This window comes from Cinclus cinclus, chromosome 14 (assembly GCF_963662255.1).
Source record: "Cinclus cinclus chromosome 14, bCinCin1.1, whole genome shotgun sequence".
In the NCBI taxonomy this organism is placed as follows: domain Eukaryota; kingdom Metazoa; phylum Chordata; class Aves; order Passeriformes; family Cinclidae; genus Cinclus; species Cinclus cinclus.
In genome coordinates, this window is record NC_085059.1 from 15231585 (window position 1) to 15251738 (window position 20154).

General features: G+C 42.3%; 1 protein-coding gene across 3 annotated transcripts; it reads left to right on the plus strand.

Annotated features, from left to right (window-relative positions):
• The first annotated feature begins 294 nt into the window (after nucleotides 1-294).
• G3BP1 (G3BP stress granule assembly factor 1) lies at nucleotides 295-18860 on the plus strand. 3 transcript variants are annotated; one of them, XM_062502188.1, is made up of 13 exons: nucleotides 298-398; nucleotides 10213-10298; nucleotides 11427-11540; nucleotides 12713-12794; nucleotides 13158-13331; nucleotides 14104-14194; nucleotides 14656-14749; nucleotides 15120-15324; nucleotides 15763-15864; nucleotides 16257-16368; nucleotides 16692-16817; nucleotides 16903-17033; nucleotides 17785-18860. In XM_062502188.1, the coding sequence occupies exons 3-13, from the start codon at nucleotides 11446-11448 to the stop codon at nucleotides 17989-17991; spliced, it is 1419 nt and encodes a 472-aa protein (XP_062358172.1). In that variant the 5' UTR covers nucleotides 298-398; nucleotides 10213-10298; nucleotides 11427-11445; the 3' UTR covers nucleotides 17992-18860. The 3 variants fall into 3 exon arrangements, with proteins under 3 accessions (XP_062358173.1, XP_062358172.1, XP_062358174.1); XM_062502190.1 differs by having other exon boundaries at nucleotides 16924-17033; XM_062502189.1 differs by lacking the exon at nucleotides 10213-10298 and having other exon boundaries at nucleotides 295-398.
• Nucleotides 18861-20154: the final 1294 nt, after the last annotated feature.

Here is a 20154-nt window from a genome sequence, read left to right on the forward strand (position 1 = left end):
TCAACCACACTGCGGCGTCCGGCGCGCGCCGCCTTGCGCGCCTGCTGGCGCGGCGAGCGTCGTCCCATTGGCCAAAGGGCAAATCTATCAGCAATCGCCCACCGCCCATTGGCTTACTCGTCTGTCAGTCACTCTCACCGCCCCGCAGGATGCTGCCGCATGGTTGGCTGGCTGAGCTGCCCCTCAGCTCTTCGCCTGCCTCCTCACGGCTGCGGGCCAACCGGCTTCCGAATGGCAGAGAGCGCCGCTCTCTGATTGGCTGGGCCGCACCCGCTGGGGTAGGCTGCGCGCCGGATATATGTAGCCAGCGGCAGAGCACGCCGCTGCGTGAGGCGCTTCTCGTCCGCCGGGCCCCTTGGTGAAGCGGCGCCTCCGCTCCCGTCCCGCTCTGCCCGCAGGTGAGGGGGGTGGGGGACGCGGGGAGGCACCGGCGCGGCCGCGTCTTCCTGGGGGATTCGCGGGCCGCATGCACCGCCCCGGCTCCGAGGCGGCCCCGGCTCTCAGTAGGCCGCGGGCCGTGCGGGACGGCGCTGCCGGCGCCCCCCTCCCCCTGCATCCCGCCCGGTCCCCGCGGCGCTTTGTGGCGGGCGCCCTCCCGCCTGACCCGCGGCCGCGCGGCCCCCGTGGGCGTCCGGAGCCTTCGCCCGTCCTCCCGGTGGCGCGGCGGCCTCGGAGCTCCCGGCGGGAGCGGCGCGGGGCAGGCGGGGCGGCGGGGGATCGGCTGCTCGCGGGCCCGCATTGTGCGAGGCGAGGTGTGCGGTTCGAGCTTTGTTCTCGGATTTCCAGGCTCGGAGGTTTTTTCGCTCTCTGGTTTTGGGTTTTATTTTGGGCAGGTGGGGCTGGGGAAGAGCCCACCCAAAGCCCGAGGTGTTCCCGCTCCATAGTGAGTTGTGGCTGCGGCTTGAGGGGCAGCGCTGGGTGCTCGCACGGTCCGCACCTGGCTATCAGCTCGAGGTGACTCCCCTGGTGTAACTTTACAGGTGGAGGAAGTTAAAATTCGAGCAGGAGAGCATGTATCTTATCCTGGTTTACCGCATGACCTTGGGTGAATCCGAGATTAAGCTAAGATTGAAATGCGAAGTAGTGCTTGTAATGAGACTTTCAAACATCCTTTAAGGCCCCAGATGTACATGCTGGAGAAACCCCAGAGAAAAGGTTTCGATAAGTCTTCCAGTACCTTGTAATGTTGATCTGGACCTTCAAACGTGTTCCTAATTCTCAGCGGGCTTACCTGGTGGTTTTCTATGTTGTGGCTTGCATGCATATAATAAGTACTCTTTACCAAAAAAAAAGGATTTTTTTGTTCCACCATTGGGGGAAAGCAGAATTTGCAGCAAGACGCCATGTTTCCAGTGTGTGCTATTTTTGGCAAGCCCCTTCTCTCTCAGCCAGGGGTGACAGCTTTAGGAAATCTGGACACTGCTATCAAGCTTTGGAAGCTGATGCTTCCAGATGCCATAATTCAAACGTGGGGAGGGGTGTGTTGGATTATTTTAATATTTTTTTTTAGCTAATAAGGATTGTTAGATTGATGTCATAAAGGGCAGTGCAGAAGTTGACAGACAAAAACTGCATTTCCAACCTTTCCTGATATTCTTTCCTTCGACCAAATTTTCACTTTTCTTATTCTCCTATTCTCTGTCTGTAAAGACTAAACCAAACCATTTTGCTGGATAGCTCTGTGATACTTCCATGGTGTTGATGGTAGCATCTTCTCATCCTGTGAGCTGAGCTCACCTTTCCTGGGGTGTTTCAAGCACCATATATAATGGTGTAAAGTTATGAGTCTAGATATTCTATTTTTTTAAAGCTTAGTGGATGGCATATGTGGCTAATTTGAAGGTTGCCTGGAAGTATTCATGTGTTTTAAGTCTTGCATCCTTGTCTTTATGATGGAGATCTCACTACCTTTTTGACAGCATCACATGTTGCAGGGGCTGGTTTGCCTGAAAGGCACTACTAAAACCTTCTAGAAAGTGTAATTATAGAAGGACTGTTAGAGAAGAAAATCAGTGCTGGAACCTTTTGCAAATGTATATCATAATTTTATAAATATAAATATTTTTTAAAAACCTTAATCTTGTACGTTTCAGGGGGTAAACAGCGGCCCCAGTTCTTGACTGGTGTGAATTTGCCCATTTTTTGCTAGGTTGTGTTGTTTTAAGTGTGGGCTCCTTAAGTTGAAAGCAGGGAAGCATAATGAAAATTAAAGTAGAAAACCTGGTGGGCAAGATTTCATCCATGTGTGCCGGGCACATCAGGATCTTCTGTTGGGAATCTTTGCATTTGCAGTCTGAGAAACAACAAAAGCACACAGGAGGATTTGTTTGTGCTGTGATGGCAAGACCACTGCTCTGCTGCTCACTTTGCTGCTGGCACAACAGCATCAGCAGAGTTCAACACAACTGATGGAGTTTGAACGTCTGAGTTTTAAGCAGAATCTTTATGCACTCGATGAAACAGCAAATTGTTTGTTTCTGAGCTTTATTTTTCACCTTGCAAATTGTAAGGCAAACATACAGAGCAGCACTTTTTACTGAAAGGGAAGTAAAGCAAAGGGACGTTGCTTTAAAATGCAATCTTGGTTTTTCTGGTGAAAACAGTAGGATCTGGTGAGAGAGCACTCACAAGACTGGCATCAATGTCCTGTTTGAATTAGAAAACATTCTAGTTTTTAATATTACCACCTGGGCCTTTTTATCTGACCAAGGTGGTGACTGACAAGTCAAAGAGGAAATCCAAGCAGGGCAGCATTTCAGCAGGGTGGTGCTAGTTGCTGTGCTGGCTGCAATGTGCTCTGCTTGGAACAAACCAAAACCAAAAGTGATGCTTTGCTTTAGAAGACTGGGTAGTATTTTTTTCTTAATGGGTGCCTATATAAAATCTGCGGAGTTGAAGTAATCATTTGTCTTCCTGGGGTACCTACTAGTAGAATGGATAACCTTAAGCAACCTCATAGAGTAATTAAAAAGAAAAACTGAAGTCTGTTCCTCAGGTACTGTAAAAGAATCCTTAAACTTTGCAGGCAGTGAGTGTTGTACTGGCTTGAGGTCTCCGTTTTGCTATATTAAGTCTGGAGCTCTTCCAGGAAGACATGGCTGGTGCAGTGCTGCTTTCAGAGCAGGAGCCCTGTGCTGTCAGTTATGTAGGAGTGATCTGTGATGAACCTGATTCCTTGCTGAGGCAAACGTGCAGTGCAGCACTGCTCTGGAAAACGCTGGTGCCCGTCTTCCATTTTCATCTGCTCTGCCCTGTGCTGTTTCCTGGCTGCTGCTGGGCTGGCTTTGTTTTGTTTTTAATGTAACAGTGCTGTGATGAGTCGGTCCTGAGTGCCGGGATACAGCTGATACATCAAGTTTAAATGTCTTCTGTGACCTAAAGGGGTAGAGGTGAAAGAGTTGATTCTCTTTGCAGTTGTCTGTTGCTTGGCATGCAGAAAATATTTTGAATCTTAATCTTGGTGATTCTAATCTGAGTGGCATGAAGCTTGAATTTCACTGTAGTGTCAGTGTAGCTCAGGGTTCTGATCTACCTCTTCTGACTGCTGATGAGTAACTTTTGCTTTTTTACTTTAAGAAGCTGCACTGGAGCCAAATGGAAAATTTGCAGACCTAAGAGAAGACGACTGGACCTGCTGCCAACTTCATCGAGATGTTGGAGCAGCTCTCTGATGTCAAAACAAAACCTGTTCTAATGGCAAAATCACAGGGTCGAAGTAACTGCTTTATCATGAAGTAGTCTGTAGAGCAGTAGAGGCAAAAAACCTGACTTATTTTTTATTAAAGAAAGAGTAAGCAAACCATTCAGCACTATCCCAGTGCCATTAAGGATGAAATTTCCGTGTTTAAAACATAATTTTGCAGAAAAACATTGGTTCTAGTTGAGGGCTAAATGAGGTTGGAATAGGTTCAGTTGGAAAGGTAAGTCCTTCCTCCATGTTCGAGAGCCCATTTAGGATAATCTGATTTTAGGGTAATTAAAAATGTAGAAATATTTCTGGGAATTCTCAAGGCTTTGAGTTTTCAGAGAACTCGGATTTTGAAGAGGAGATCCTTTTGGACTTTGTCAAATCACAAGGCCACGTGTTTTTCTCTAGTGCTAAATGCAACAGAGCTCTCTTTTTGTGAGGATACGAAGTGTTGCTCGTTAGGCTCAGGACAGATCACCTTAGCTTAATGTTAGAGCAGGTAACTGCTGAATAGAGGTGATGATTGGGTGGTATCAAGTCGAAATTTGGAAGACAGGTGAAACAGCTTTAAAAAGGAAGGAAAAATGCCTGAACCACCACCATATCAAGCTCAGCACCCAGGGAAGGCAGAGTGTTTGGAGGGATGAATAAAAACCCTAAGCACCTTGTTGAGAATTTCTTACTATGTCAATTAGTTTTAATAGCAAGTTTTCAAGATTCTTCTGGGTTAGGTATTTTTTTTCCTTCTCTTTGTAAACAGGACCTAATTTGCTGTTTGTCTTTGGGGTTTTATGCTTTTAACCACAGGAATAGTGCTGGTATAATTTTCCTTACCCACATGAAAGTTTGTGCCTTACTATAGGATGCTGATCTCAAGTACATTAACTTACACTTAAGTGATCTTTGTTTTTAATCTGCTTTTGAGCTTAATGCCCTGGAAATAATATTTCTCCAGAATCATCTCTTTTCTTTTAGATTCTGACTGAAAACATTAGAAGTCTTCAGTTTGTCTCTTTCTTGCTTGATACAGCTGGAAAATACAAGAAGTGCTGATTTTTGTCTAAAAAATGGCAGACTCCATCATATCCATTAATTTGTGGATCACACTTAGGTTTGTTAGCAAAAACACAGGCAGACTTCTACACTGACAGCTCTTCAGCAATTGCTAGTTTCTTTATTTGTATTCTCCCAGTGTTTGAAGGGCTGTGCATTGCTGCTGAGTAAGGCTTCCCATCTGCCACTGGCAAGCAGAGGGTTTTTTGGTACTGGCATAGGCAGTGCTGAATGTAATTCTGAATTATTTTTTAATCTTGTGATGAAAATGTCTTGGGGTTTTTTTTTAATTGTGCTTAAATTTTATTTGATTGCTTGGATGATTTGAAAGAAAATAGTTGATCTTGTAACTTAATATTTCTTATCCATATGTTGGTCTTATGTATGGCTTTTCTAGCATGTACCTTGTCAGTGTGTCTCAAATCTTCAGAAGGGGTTCAGGCATTGCTCTGCCTTTCTGCTACATCTGGATAGTTAGGCACAGAGAAAGCTGTTTGCCTGGTGATTCGTTGCTGTGTGACTGATTTTTTTTTTTTAGGGTCTAGTTCCCTTTAACACCTCAAGTATCTTATGAATGTAGGCAGTGCCTGTCTTTGTAGGTTGTGTGGGTCATACAGTGGAGATGAGTCACAAATGAAAGGAGAAATAGCTGTGCTAAGTTTGACAGTCTAGATCCACATTTTATTAGGTGTTGGTTTGGAAGATTATTAAAGACTCCTCTGTCTGCATATGTCTGATACTTCATTCACTCTACTCTCAAGTGCCTGCTTCTGGCAGTTCCTGGTGAATCTTGGAGACTATCTCAATGCTTCCTAGAGATGCTAGTAAGAATTGAATGCTGGTAGCTTCAAAACTTGTCCCAATTTGATCCTCAGATATTTATTTATTGTATAACTTATCCCATCATTGAGCTTCCATTGACTGTGGCTACCAAGCATCTTGCCTTCTGTGGAACAGTGCTAACTTAAGGTAACTTATTCCAGGCTGAATACTTTGCCTCTGAATCTGTCAAAAGGCAGAAAAGATGAACTGATTACAGGTACGCAGCTGTAATGGCTCGTGTCTGAAATACACAATGCTGTGCTGCAGTGACATTGTCTGCCTCTGCATCCAGTGGGAGGCAAGTCATGAGACCTATTTTTTAAAGCAGATTAGTGTTTTGGGACTTCATTTGCCTGCTTATTTGAGGTGCATTTTCAGCTCTTGATAATTTAGGCTAGGTCAACAACTGGATTGTTTCAGGTTTCTTTGTTCCCCTTGGATAGTTAAGGCTGTATTAAAATAAGGGTGTCTCAGTGTATCTGCAGTCTTTGTGTTTTTAATATGCATTTACTTAACATCACTCTTCTTCCTTGAGAGCAAGCTGGTGTGATGATATTAATCCCCAGCTGGGATGGGCCCTGGAATTTGCCGTGGGCTGCAAGTTTAGCTTGTGTTCCATTGTTCACTTTAATGTTTTGTATCATGGTTCACACAGGTACCACCCTCATGTTTTGTCTTTTTTTTTTTGTTTTCTTCTATTGCTTAGTCAGCAGCAGAGCAGATGCTAGTCATGTAAAATGTGTGGAGAGTTAGAATTAACTCTATTTTTTTGTTTTGTTGTTAAACTTTCAGTCTGTATCATGCCTCTTAGAGGTCTACTGGGCATTTTCCTCAGTATATTTTTTTTGTCCATAACAGCAGCAGTAACTGCTTCTAGACCTGGTTATTCCATCTAGATAAATGGTTTGTGGCTTTGAGCATGCTCACCTGTTGCTAGGCAACTTGGAGAAATCCCAAATGACACTTAATTATGTAATCCTATTAACTATTGACAAGACCTTTAATTTCCAGCAGAATTGCTGTTTGCCACATTTGTGGTGTGTTGTGCTTGGATACAGACACTTCTTTTCCATGTGAGCTTCTCCTGCTGTTTCTTTGGTTTCCAAAAAGCCTTTTTAAGTTAAGGAATTCACTGATACCAAAATGAGGGAATGGAGTTGTGTGAAGAGTTTGGCATTCTGAATGGCTGTTTTGGCACCCTGTAAACTCCACCACTTTGTAGAGATGGAAGGAGTGGACCTCAGGTGGTTACCTTATAGCACTCGAGTAACCAAAGGAGAACTGGTGATGAACTGCTGTGTAATATTCCAGTCAGGACTGGAATGCATTGTAGGAACTTTGGGTTTCTTAAGAAGGTTCCTTGTATTGAAATGTAAGTCAAAAAAAGTGTAATTAAATATGGTGGAGAACAAAGCAACAAGGCTAGCGTTAAAAACACATCAGAGCCTCTTAAGATTATGATTCAGTTTTAACTTGTCTTCTTGCTAGTTCTAACTTCTTTCTCGAAAGAAGGTGTTTAAAATTGCCACACTATTTGGGAAGTGAAATTTGGGTTTTGGTCCTTTAGCTTGTTATATCTGGCCAGGGACCTTTTGCTTGAGTCTTGGCACTGGTCCAGACATCCTGTGATGTGCATAAGAAGCACTTGTGTTGTGTAGGAAGTCCAGTACAAGCAACATTCAAGCTCAACTTGTCTGATTCAGAAATTAAAAAAACCCCAAGTCAACGAAAAATCCAAACAAATTGACTTGGGACAGCAACGATTGGTTTGCTTTCACCATGTTGCAGTTTGGTAAGAAATTAATGACCACTGCCAGTTTTGAGTGTTGAGTCCATTTTTCTGAATACTAATATGCTAATAGGTTTTGTGGACTTTAATCTGAATTTGCTAATGTGTAATTTACATAAATGGGTCTAATTTACATAACAGTATTTTAGAAATTCAGTGCCTGACATTGATTTTCTGCCAAGTGGGAGCATTGTAACAGATGGTGGAATTTTCCACCAGCCAGGTGATAACCACTGTAAAGGAGGTATTTGTCTTCCTCTAAGCCCTTGGCTTAAGGAAGGGGCTCAGTTATGCTGCAGAATTGTTGTGGTATACTTGTTATAATTTAACTTATCCAATTTGTTTCACATATGGGATAATACAAATGCATGATTATGAATAAATCTTAAATAATCAGATTTTTGGCTTTTCCTGTCAATTTTCACCCTTTCATCATTATGTCAATTGACAGGAAAATGTGTGGATAAGCTTTTATCAAGAGTAGTGTAGTGACAGTTCAAACATTTGGTGCAATTATGTGCTGTGCAATGGAAATGTAGTATAAAGTATTAGTTGTTTTTCTCGGATCAGAGAATAGTGGAGTAGTAAATTGCTCATGAGAGGTAGGGAGTAAATAGTCTCTGAGGAGGTTCTTGGCTTCCACCATTCAGGTTGTGCTGGCTGGAGAACAAGAGCAGATGGCAGCTGGCAACGTAGCAGCAGGTGCAGCAGCAGTAAAACCAGATTGTGGTCCTCTGATTAGGTCGTGTAAAGGTTTTTCCCATTTCTTTTCAGATCTGCTTGAGAAGAACTGGGCACTCAGCAATTCCTCTTCTCATGTTGAGAGTTAGTTCTGATAGATTTTTTTTTTTTTTTTTTTACTCTTATCAGGAGGGAGGTGGTTTTATGTATATTTTTAAGCATGTAAGTATGACAGACCTAATCAAACCACTTCACTTCCAATATTTCTTGAGACCAGCAAGGAAGATGTGCCTGTGGGTTGTTGCAGGTGAGGGCTTTCACTGAAGAACAGAAATCTGAAAGAGCTGTTGGTGAATCAGCTGTTGAGATTTGAGTGCTACAGGAAGATTTTGCTATAATGTGAGAAAGACAAACTTTGTACATTGGTGTTCTAGGAAGCACTTGAACATAATTCTCAGAAGAGCCTGGTTCATCATTTATCAGAACTAGATCAGAATAGAAAACCTGCCTATTTCCATCTGTAGGAATAAACTTGAAATTCCAGTGGAACTGTATCTTCACAAAGAAATTAAGTGTACCTCCTGCCATTCTCCAAATGGTGATCTTGGTGTGTGGTAGGACTGGCTTCCTGATCGTAAACTGACAGCAGGGAAGCAAATTTAACTGTTGTGGAGCAAATAAATCCTGCATTGTTAGTTAAGCTGACTGGAGCTAGAAGTGCAGGTTGTGTCTGGCTGCCATCTCTGCTCCCACTGCTTTAGGGTTGGCCTGCTCCTAGAGCTTCTCAAGTCCTCAAGAGGAAACAAAGTGAGATGAGGAAGTCTGCAGTGGTAGCCACCACTTAGCTGTACTTTACCTTTGCTGTGTTTTCTTATTGCCTGATAATATTTTATGGGAATCTCATTTAACATACAGTAGAAGGCAAGAATTCATCTCCTGGAAGTTTTTGTCACCTCAGATTGTGCTGGGTGTTGGACATCTGTATCTGTAATACATTACACTTAGAGTTCAAAGGCTTCTGCAAAACCACAGATGGTGGAACCTTCCTGAAATGAAAGTGATTTGCAGAATCTGAGCATTTCCTGCAGGCCAGACCCAGCCGTGGACTATTTCTTCCTTTCTGTGTGGTTAGCTCTTGAAAATATCCTCTAACAGCTGAAAGCTTCTGAATGTTTGGAAAAGCCTCTTTAAGTTCTAAGTCATATTTAGTCTTATTTTTTCAGCACATTATCATGTAGGTAACATCTCTTTGTGTGTCATGCTGAGAGGGAGTTCATAGACAAATCCTCTGGAGCCCACCAGATCTTTTTCACGGTGTTTAAACCTAGGAAGAAGTCTTTTAAAATAGAATGGGAAGATTTCTTTTTTTGTTTCCTAGATTTAAAAAGATGATCAAGTGTGATTGTATTAAAAACAGAGAAAAACACATCGGATATATACAAAATTACAGTTCTTCTGGCTTGAACCTCAGCTGCATTCCCCAACAAAGCTGGATGCAGTGCATTCTGGCCACTGCTGGGAGTTGGGTGTGATCACATCCTCAGATCTATCACCTGGCTGTTCTGACAGTGTGGCTAAACATTGCCTTGTGGTTACCATGTGTTGGGTGCTTGACCATTGATTGAGATATGAGGTTTGCCAGGTTCATTTGGATCTACCTTCACCCAAACTATCAGCTTCCATGGCATCTTTTTAAGTACATTTGCCTCTTTGAGGCTTCAAGCTTTTGTTTTTCATTCCTGGTCCATCCAGCAGTGTGGTTGTGACTTCCTTTGCAGCCCTGTGTATGTTGTGTGTTTGAAATTGTCACTGCAACAACACCAACCTGGTCACCTCTGTCTTCTGAAGCTCTGCTGTCAGTTCTTGGTATCTAAAGGACAAGTTCTCTGAAACTCATTAAATGCACTGAATAATGTTTAAGATCCTTGAATAAACTGGGACAGGGCTTAGTACAAGGAGGTTTGAAAGCCGGTCTTTTCCTTTTGCTATGTCTGAAGGATAAGTTGTGGGCAACTCAGTTTTCCCAGGATATGGGATGCTCTTGAGTATAGTGACAAGAGAAGGCTTGTCCGAAGACATGCCTGGCTTGGCATGAGCATTTGCAGGGTCCATCAGGATTAGTCTATGCTAAAAGCCTGCTTAATTTGGCTTCCTTTTTTACCCCCGTTCTGTGTTCCAGCTGTGATCCAGTCTGAGTGTTCCCCCAGTCATTGATGCTGCCATTCCTTGTCACTGTTTATAGTTAGCAGTATTAAATAAAAGCAGGTAAGTAATTGATGATTCCTGAGTTGCTTTTTAGAGGGCTCAGCTGAGTAGTATTAGTTTTGACTTGCATATCACACCTGGAGACTGTGCACATGGAGTTTGAATACTATGTGTTTGGGAAAAGGGCTGTGTAGTGAAGGAGATTGGGGGTCAGTAGTGGGGACAAAGTTCTTTCAGCAAAACTTTTTGCTAAACCTCCATTCTCTACTGATTGGCACACCTGAGTGTGAAGAAAATCTGCTGTTGTTTCTGTATCTGGTACCAAGAGCAGCTTGCCCTGCTATTGGTTTTTATCCCTGTGAGTTTAAAACTATTTTGAATGAGTTTGAACAGTGTTTGAGTATTCAATAAAAAGGAAGTGTGGGAATGTGCTTTGGTTTGTGCTGGCCTGTCCTGAAGATATGTGCATTGTGTAGCCTACGTGCAAAGACTTGATTTTTGTAATGTAGAGATCCATGGTAGAAGGTACCCAGATGGATTTGTCCCTGGGCGTGGGTGATGCTGTTCACTTGACAGGTGGTCTGAATTTAAGTGAGAAGTGACTTGCTGAGATTGGTGGAAGCAGGGGAAGAGCAGCGTGTGTTTGTGGCGTAATAATTTTAATATAATATAATATTTCTCCAGAGCACTGACACTCACAGCAAGTAGTGCTGTGCTGCTGATAAAAATAGATTGGACTTACTCTGACCTTCTAAAAATGCCCCTAATACAGTAGCACAGGATTTGCCTGAGAACATCTGACTTTTAATTCTGATTGTGAAGTCAAGTGAGGTAAGTAGAATTTGGATCAACTGTAAATGTCTTAGCCACTTAACAAATCCTCTCGAAGAACCTTTCTTTTTGGCCACCTGCTTTTTACTGAGGATAGGTGGAATGATTAACTACTGGCAGGTTATGAGGTGACCTTCCTTGGCCTTGCAGCCTCTCCCACCTCTGGTTTGGTACCCAGGAATCTGCTCCCTGGCACCAAAACTCTGATGACTCTGAAAACACATTGCTTAAACTGCTTACAGGGGTGAAACAGTGCTGGTGCGTGCTTGCCACTGTGATTAGGTGGCTTATGCAATCAGGATGTGAACAGCCGTTTGAAATGCTCGTGCTTGATGGAGCTTTTGTTTTTTTCCATAGTTTTCAGTTGACCAAAGAAATGGTGATGGAGAAGCCAAGTCCCCTGCTGGTCGGGCGGGAATTCGTGAGGCAGTACTATACCCTGCTGAACCAAGCACCTGACTACTTGCACAGGTAAAGCTCTGCTTCGCTTTGAGCTGGTTTTCTCTGAATTTCTGAACTTGTGTGCTGAAATTGGTGAATAATCTTAATACTGTGTCTTAGCTTGCTGAATTTGGTCACTTAAAAACTGATTTATTCAAGATGCTAAGCATTGTTAACTTTTGGTTTTGGCCAGCTGGGTTAAAAGATAGATGATAAAGAATACAGGAATTCTTTAAATACGAGTTCTGGTTCTAACTGAAATGCTGCTTGCCACTTCTGCTTGTAATCAGTATAAATTGAAGTTGGAGAAATGCCACTTAGTTAAGTTTTTCTATAGTTTTTGGCTTGATAAAATGCCCCCTAACTAGGAGGAACATTGAGTAAGTTTTGTGCTTGTGTTCTGGTCTCTCTTGGGAGTCTCACCAGCTCTTTCTTAAAGGAAAGTCAGGAAGTTATGAATATGCAGCAAACTATAATCCATTATCTAAACAAATGGGTCCTGTTTGTTTTGACAGGTATCCTTCTTGAAACTAGTCTTGTTTATGAAGATGTGCTTTGTTTTGCTGTGTTTTGAGCAGCCAGATAAAGTTTCTGAAACCTTCCCCCTTCCAGTCTCAGGAGCACTTGCTCAGAGTGTTTCTCCACTTAGGTGGGCAGCTGACCTCATCCCTTTAGGTCAGAGGACAGTTGACTCTGTGCCATGGAATCCGTTCCAGTCTTCTGTGTGCTGGTGGAGTGCAGTACCATGGTGCTTAGGGTATTTCAGCTGGTAACCTCTCAGTTACAGAAAGGAAGGTTTACCTGCACTACTTCTTTTTACTGTATAAGCGCAAAGTGCATCTATTGCTCCCTGCTCAAGCTTGAAATCAGAACTTCAGGGGGAGCCTTTAGCATTCCAGATGTTCAGGATGTTGCTTTGGGGACCTCATGCAGAAAGGGGATAATGGGATTGGACCATGAGCTCCCATGAGACTTTGGTTTTGGCTGTTGGTGCCTGGATCTCTGACACACCTGAATGCTGCAGCTTACACGAGAGAACTTTTTTCCCCCACCCCCAGACTGGTAAGAAGATTATGAGGTTTTTGTGGCTTTATTCTAGTGATTCAGACAGAAAACTTGAAAGTGTATTATTCGTACTCTAATGTAGAGGCTCAATGTTCTTACACAGCAAAGCTTGGCATTAAAACACTTCTTTCCAACAGGTTTTATGGAAAGAACTCTTCCTATGTCCACGGTGGCTTGGATTCCAATGGAAAACCTGCTGACGCAGTCTATGGGCAATCTGTAAGAAGTTTGAAAACTGTTCTTTCCTTTTATTTTGTCACCTTTATGGTTGAGAAGAGAAATGTATGCAGCTGTGATTCACCCACACCCTCTTAAAGTACTTTCTGTAAAAGAAAAAAATAGGGAGGAAAAAAACCTTCTCAACTGTAGACAGCAATAGTTAAGCAAAATGTGCTTCCTTTATAGAAAGCTCATAATGTAAAATTGCTTGCAAAACCAACTTAACAAGCATCCTGCCAACTTTCTCTCCAGAGTTAGGGAATGTATCTTAAACCAGTTTTTACAGTTTTGCTTTCTCTGAAATCGGCTAACTTGGCAAAAATGGCTTCTACAGCATAACCCATGTGTATCATTCTTTCCTAGGATATCCACAAGAAGGTGCTGTCACTAAACTTCAAGGATTGCCACACAAAGATCCGTCACGTGGATGCCCACGCCACCCTCAACGACGGTGTGGTGGTGCAGGTGATGGGGGAGCTCTCCAATAACATGCAGCCCGTGCGCAGGTTCATGCAGACCTTCGTGCTCGCTCCCGAGGTGGGTGTGCTGGGCTGCCAGGGCCTTCTCTCTGCCTCAGGGTTGCAGTCTGAAGGGTTGCACTGGGAAGGTAGCTTGCCACAAAAATCAGCAGTTACGTTCTGAAAATTCCTTTGGGAATTATGCTACTTCTGTATGATTGTACATTAATCTGAAATATTAAAATCAAGTATAAATATCCTGACTTTGGACTCCTTGCAACACATTTTTTTTTTTCTTAAGCATATTAAAACTATGTTCTCTTTATCTTATCTGGTCTTTTTACTGAAAGTGAAGTAGAAAGAGGGGGATGCTTCCTGTAACTTGGAAATACGCATTCCAGATTTTTGTATTCATAAAGTGCTGAGTTAGTATTTGAAGTGGCATTTTTAAATAGACTTTTTTTAACAAAGAAGTTCACAGAATTGAAAATGGTAGTGGAAAAGGAATGTTGCAAGACAACTTTGTTTTCCAATATGACTTGGAGATAATTGATACTTTGGACACCAGGAATTTGTCACTCGCACTTCTTCAGTGTTGTGAGCTATTGGAATAAAAAGCATTTCAACATTTTTTCGTTTGTTCCACCCATACTTGACTTGCTAGGAGTGTTTTCTTTTTTCTTTCTTGGTTTCCTGCCCCAAATTACATTATTTTCTTAAAAGAGGCAAATTTGGATTAATTCTGTGGGAAGGATGATTTGCTCAATCCTTTCTTGTTTGCACCTTATTTCAGTTTTTACATTACTGGATTGTTGTAATTGATTGAATTCTTCCCTTTGATTTACTTTTAGGGCTCTGTTGCAAACAAATTCTATGTCCACAATGATATCTTCCGCTACCAGGATGAGGTTTTTGGGGACTCTGATACTGAGCCTCCAGAGGGTGAGTAGCAGAAATTTTTGGATAGTTTTGTTGCTATTTGGTTCTGGATCTATATCAACATTCTGTTCCCAGATCAAAGGAAATCTTCTTGCTGGAGAAGACAGATTAGTGTTAAATTTCATGTGCTTCTATGTTTTTTCCTTGCCTGTAGTTCCTCACAGTCCAACAAGGAGTTGTGACATGCAGGTGATTATTTTTTTGGCATAATCTGTTTCTATTACAAGAACTCTTAAGTCTTATTTTGGCAGTTGCAGTCAGATTTGTAGGTTATAAATCTGATTCTCTGAAGTATTTGGAACATATTTTTTACATTTTGGTCAAAACTGAGTAACCAAAGTGGTAGTGGAAATATAAGAGTCTATTTTGTGTCACACTTCACCTGTATTTTGTGGTAGTTACCTTGTGTTTGAGCCTCATACTAAAATGTCTTTTATGTTTTTCTCTTTTCTAACCTTATTCAGAATCGGAGGAGGAAGGGGAGGAACCTGAGGAAAGACAGCAGACACCTGAGGCTGTTCCTGATGATAGTGGTGCTTATTATGAGCAGGCTGTCAGGTACTAATATATTTATAGATGAAGTCAGGTGTTGTGTGAAACAGGCTGCTTGTAGAACAGGTCTTATGAATTTATTGCTATTAGTAGTTTTCTTCTGACAGTTAAAACATTTCTAATTATTGATCAGCTGAAATCAAAATGCTCTTAGGCTGAACATGGAGACTCTGATTTTATTTTTTTTTTTGCTGCTTTATAGTGTACCAATGCAAAATTTGTATCCTTGTGCAATGTGCCCTTACTTGGCCTTGTTTTTCCTCCCAGATGTCATGTGCCTGACTTCTATATTGAATAAGTAGCGCTTCTTATCACCAGTAATAGAATAAATAAAATACCATCTCTTTTTCCTGCTTTTTGTGCTGCTGTATAATAGCAATGACATTGAGGAACACCTGGAAGAGACAGCTGCAGAGGCAGAGCCTGAGCCAGAGGCAGAACCTGAACAGGAGCCTGAACCAGAGGTGCAGGAAGAAAAGTCTGAGCCAGTATTAGAGGAATCTGCTCCAGAAGAGACTGTGGAAAAGAGTCCTTCTCCAGCACCTGCTGATCCAGCTCCTGCTGTGCAAGAGGACTCCAGGGTAATGACAATGGATCTCTTTCCACTGCTGTTGTTTCATCAGTATGGCTCTCCTGTCTATTTACAGAGCTTTATTTTTACCTGGGGATTTTTGTCACTTCTCAGTGTTAAGGAAGGTAAAAGTGGACAGACTGGGACTCAGGAATCCAATACTTTGGTTAACCTTGCTGTGATACTTGGTGTTGTGTCACTGCTGTGTCCTGTTTCAACTCTGGAATTCAGAAATAGGGTAGAAGCATGACTCCATTGTCATAAACTGAGTCTTGAATTTAAGTAATATGAAGGAAATTGTGGGGAAACTGCTGTTGGCTGGCTGCTGATTTTCAAGTAGAAGTTAAAAATTGTTCCTGTTACTCTGTGTCTGTTGACTGTCCTATCAGTAATATATCTCAGAAGGAGATATAGTTATGTTATTATCATTGTTTTTATTTTTTTAAAGACATTTTCCTGGGCATCAGTAACCAGCAAGAACCTTCCTCCCAGTGGGGCTGTCCCAGTATCAGGAATACCACCTCACGTTGTCAAAGTACCGGTCTCACAGGTAGGAATCCAGCACCTGGAGAAGCACTAAACTCTGACAGGAAAAAGAGAGAGTCAAATCCATTTGCTTCTGGATTGACTTCCCAGGCCCCAAAGACTTTAGCATTCTGTGATTCCTGATGGAGTTTATGAAGGTGTTATTCCCTGGTTTTGGGGTTGAGAAATAATTGTTTCTCATGGAGGAAAAGCAGGAATGTTCACATGAATGCTGCTTGCTCTTAGCATATAAGCCAACATGAACTAACATGTTTTTCAGTCTCAGGTGGAAAAAACTATTACCTTTTCCCCTTTTCCTGTATTTTTTTAATACTAACTTGACAGCAAGCTTGTAAAAGCTGAACCTGTGGGTATTTGTCTGACTCTCAACTGTTCCCTCCTTTTGAATTGATACAGCCCCGCCCTGAGGCAAAGCCTGAATCTCAGACCCCCCCTCAGAGACCTCAGAGGGATCAGCGAGTGAGGGAGCAGCGAACGAACATCCCACCACAGCGGGGTCCTAGGCCAAGTAAGAGAAGCTGCAAAGAAGCTGTTTTCTGTGGCTTAAAGGTTTTGAGGAAGCAATGTGATAATTAAAGCTTTTAAAATCTCATTGTTTTTGTCAGTAAGCAAACTATTTTTGCTCAAGTAAAAATTCAAGCTTGGCCTCAGTCAGGTGATAACAAGCAAATCATTGCAGACTCGCTAGTGTAAATGCTTTCTTTTTTTTTATATATGAATGGGACAGGGTGAATTGATTCTTTCTAATGGTGATAATTCTGACCACACCTTGTTTTTCTGTTTGTTGTGGGGACTGACTTTTCTAAAATCAGTTTTGTTTTTCTCTTCAAGTTCGTGAGGGTGAACAAGGCGATGTGGAAACCAGGCGGATTGTGAGATACCCAGACAGTCATCAGCTGTTTGTTGGGAACCTTCCCCATGATGTGGATAAATCTGAACTGAAAGATTTTTTCCAAAGTAAGTTGATTGCTTTGCTGTCCTCTGGGGGTGGGGGGTGGCAGCCATGAGCTGGTCAACAGAGCATTCTAATGTATGACCCAAGAACTTGGCTTTTCTCTTGCAGGCTATGGCAATGTTGTTGAACTCCGCATCAACAGTGGTGGAAAGCTCCCTAATTTTGGGTTTGTGGTGTTTGATGATCCTGAGCCAGTTCAGAAGATCCTTAGCAACAGGGTAATTAAATAAATGGCTAGTCAGTGGTTTTTGGTCTGTTGACAACGGACAGTGTTTTTCAGCTTAAGCGGAAGACATTGTACTTGATCCCTTTAGGTTTTTTTGAGCATATTAAAGTAGGTGTGATGTTTTCTCCTCCTGTTACCAAGATTTGTGAGGTCTTCTGTCATTGAAGTAGCTTGTAGCAGCTCATTACGGAGCCTTTTTTCTAGTGGGAGGTTGCTGAACACGGGAAGTGTATAAATAGCTTTCAGGAAGACAAGGTAGAGAGAGTCTGATTCTGTGGACAAGTAGAATCTTGTTTGTCAGAAGCTGAAAGAGAAGCTGTTATTGGTATGCCCACCAAAAAGGATTTTGCTAACAAAGGCAGGAGAGGTACCTGCTCAGCTTGTCAGCAGATTGCTAATGCAGAATGTGTGCCTATACCTGCCTGCTGTGGTAGGCAGGGGCTCTGAATGCACCCCCACAGCCATTCAGTGAGCTTGCTTACAGCCCAGCTCTTTTCTAAGAATGTTTGGTGTTAAGCCTGAGATGGCTTTTCAAGGGTCACTTGTTCACATCTTTATTTTCTCCGGTAAAGCCCCAAGTTTGGATGCATTGTTTAGCTATTGCCATTGTTCAGTGAGTAATCCAAAGACCCTGCAGTCTTTCATAGAGATGAAGGTATGAGACGAAGTTGCAGGAATCTGCTTGACCTTAAAGAGCTCCTGGTGACCCATTAATGACAGTACCTTCTCTGCTTCTGTTGCAGCCCATCATGTTCAGGGGAGAGGTGCGCCTGAACGTGGAGGAGAAGAAAACACGAGCTGCCAGGGAGGGAGACCGCAGAGATAACAGACCCCGTGGACCTGGAGGCACTCGTGGGGGGCTGGGAGGTGGGATTCGAGGGCCTCCACGTGGAGGAATGTCCCAGAAGCCAGGATTTGGAGCTGGAAGGGGGATCGGGCAACGCCAGTGAATTCATCGTGGATGTTGACGTGGTGGCGCAAACCCTTTTTCCTGCAGATTTGTGAATTTCAGCCTTGGGTATCTTGGAATGTGGCCCTAGCCTGTTATAGACTGCTACGTTTGATACTATTTTGGCCCCTTTTTGTTTGTGTTATGGTTCTGTGATTTATTTTTTTTTTCTAGTCCTTGTCCCAGATTCCAGCTTTGTGGAACAACGTTTTAGGAAAAGTGGATTTTAAAAAGAACTGAATTTTCTTGTTCACCTCAAACTTACGGACTGATTTTTGGTTTTTTGGTACCAGTGGTTTTTTCCGAAAGGAATGTCTTTCTTTTTTCTTTTTTTTTTCCCTCCCCTCTTTGTACTGAATTTGGGTGCAGTCAGTGGAATATTATTTCACATGCATGCGTTCAAGAGCCTGTAGGAAAACATAGTTCTTGGCAAGTATTCCAAGGGCAGAAAAGGAAAACTCCTGGTGTTTCTTTGAGGGGGTCATATGAACATCCTCCAGTCTGGAGACATTGCCACTTGAAAAATTGACTTTCACCTTTCTCTCTGTGGCGCTGTAAAAGTGGAGTAATGGGTATCTGTAGAATCTCTTTTCCTTTTGATACATGATCACAGCAAGGAATTCGAACTACTGTTTTACCACTTTGAAATTTTGGATTGTGGGATAGGTTTTAAATGTCTAGAACTTGACTCTTCAAACACTTTTCCTGAACTTCTGAAATTTTTTATTGAAATAGGGAGTTTTTTTCATGTTTAGTTTGTATTTGTATAAAAAAAGCAAAATTGTTGTGCCTTCTATTTATCTCTCATTCCAGTTTTGGCAAATTGTTTAAAAAAATAAAAATAAAAAAGGTCTAAATTTGCTTTATCAAGTCAAGAGTACGTTGGAGTTTTTCCAAGGGGAAGAGGCTCTTCATTCACTAGGTTTACAAGGTAGAGGTGGTTTTAGCTAAAGCTTATAACACCTGTGCATCACTTCGGCTGCATGTAAATTACTGGAAAGAAATACTTTTTGGATGCAGAATTTAGTAACTTGAAGCGGGCAGGTGCTGTTGTTGTGACTATTGCAAAAGTACAAGCAAAGCAGATTATACCTGTGTCACATCCTTTACAGTTGTAACTGCTGTAAGTAAATAGTTCTTTTTACAGTATGTAATTCCTTGCTTAAGACCTGAAGTGGGTAAAGCAGGAATTTTTTCAGAATATGGAAGGTGCTTGTCTGTCCTGGTGTTAAGATGTTGAATGTTCTCCACTGCCTCCAAAAGAAGATGAAACTGAAAATAAAATACAAAACTGGGTAATTTCAATCCAAGACATCCTGTAAGATGGTGCTGCACAAAGCTGTATTTTTGTAATGCCTGGTGTTAAACATCTGGATAAAAATGGTGGATTTGTGTCTACACCAGACCTCCATGTCTCTTGATAGAGCTGCATAGGAAGTTGGCTAGTCTGTGTCAGGTGTCACTCTTTCCATGTGTCTTGGTTTATGACTGTAATGACTGTGCATATGCAGTGTGTCATTTCTTGACCTGTGCTTGCTGTAAGCTCTGGAGCAGAGCTGCCCTCAGTATTATTACCTGTCCCCAGCAGTCATGTTTTACTTTTTCCTTGCCAGACTTACTGGTTGAAGCTGGTTGTACTAAATGTTGCTGGAGTGTTGGTTTCTTTTTTATTTTTCTCTTTGCATTTGTTATGCTGTTTATCCCTTCCCTCCTTAAAACTGTGTCTCAGATTTGCCTTGTTACCATCTGTACCTGGAGATGTGGTTCCTTAGTGAACTGGGGGGAGAGTGAGCTGTGGTGTGCTCTCACATCCAGCATTCGGGGAAATTCTGCTGCTTCCTCTTGTGGTGGTGACTGGTATTTTTTAAAAAAACAAAAGTCTGCGTTTTTCCTATCAGGAATGCCTGTGAGCTGAAAGTATGCAATGGAGATAGTTTACTCAACCCTGTCCTTGTTGTTTGTGATATGTTTTTTCCCCTTTGTTGGGTTTCTGCTGTTCTTGCCATTAAATCCGAAGACTGCAGTAACGTGTTGCACTTGAGACTTATCAGAGTGCTTTTAATAGAAGCTTTTATAGCTCTTAACCAAACCTGCAAAAGCATCCGTAAGCTTGAACCCCCATTTCTGTAGTGGGAGCTGGAAAGTTCTGGTTCATTGCTGTCTG

Coding starts and splice junctions, on each gene's coding strand:
- G3BP1 (XM_062502189.1), top strand. CDS start 11,446: ATGGTGATGGAGAAGCCAAGTCCCCTGCTGGTCGGGCGGGAATTCGTG. Junction 16,369..16,691: donor ACAGCGGGGTCCTAGGCCAA/GTAAGAGAAGCT, acceptor TTTCTCTTCAAG/TTCGTGAGGGTGAACAAGGC. Junction 17,034..17,784: donor AGAAGATCCTTAGCAACAGG/GTAATTAAATAA, acceptor CTTCTGTTGCAG/CCCATCATGTTCAGGGGAGA.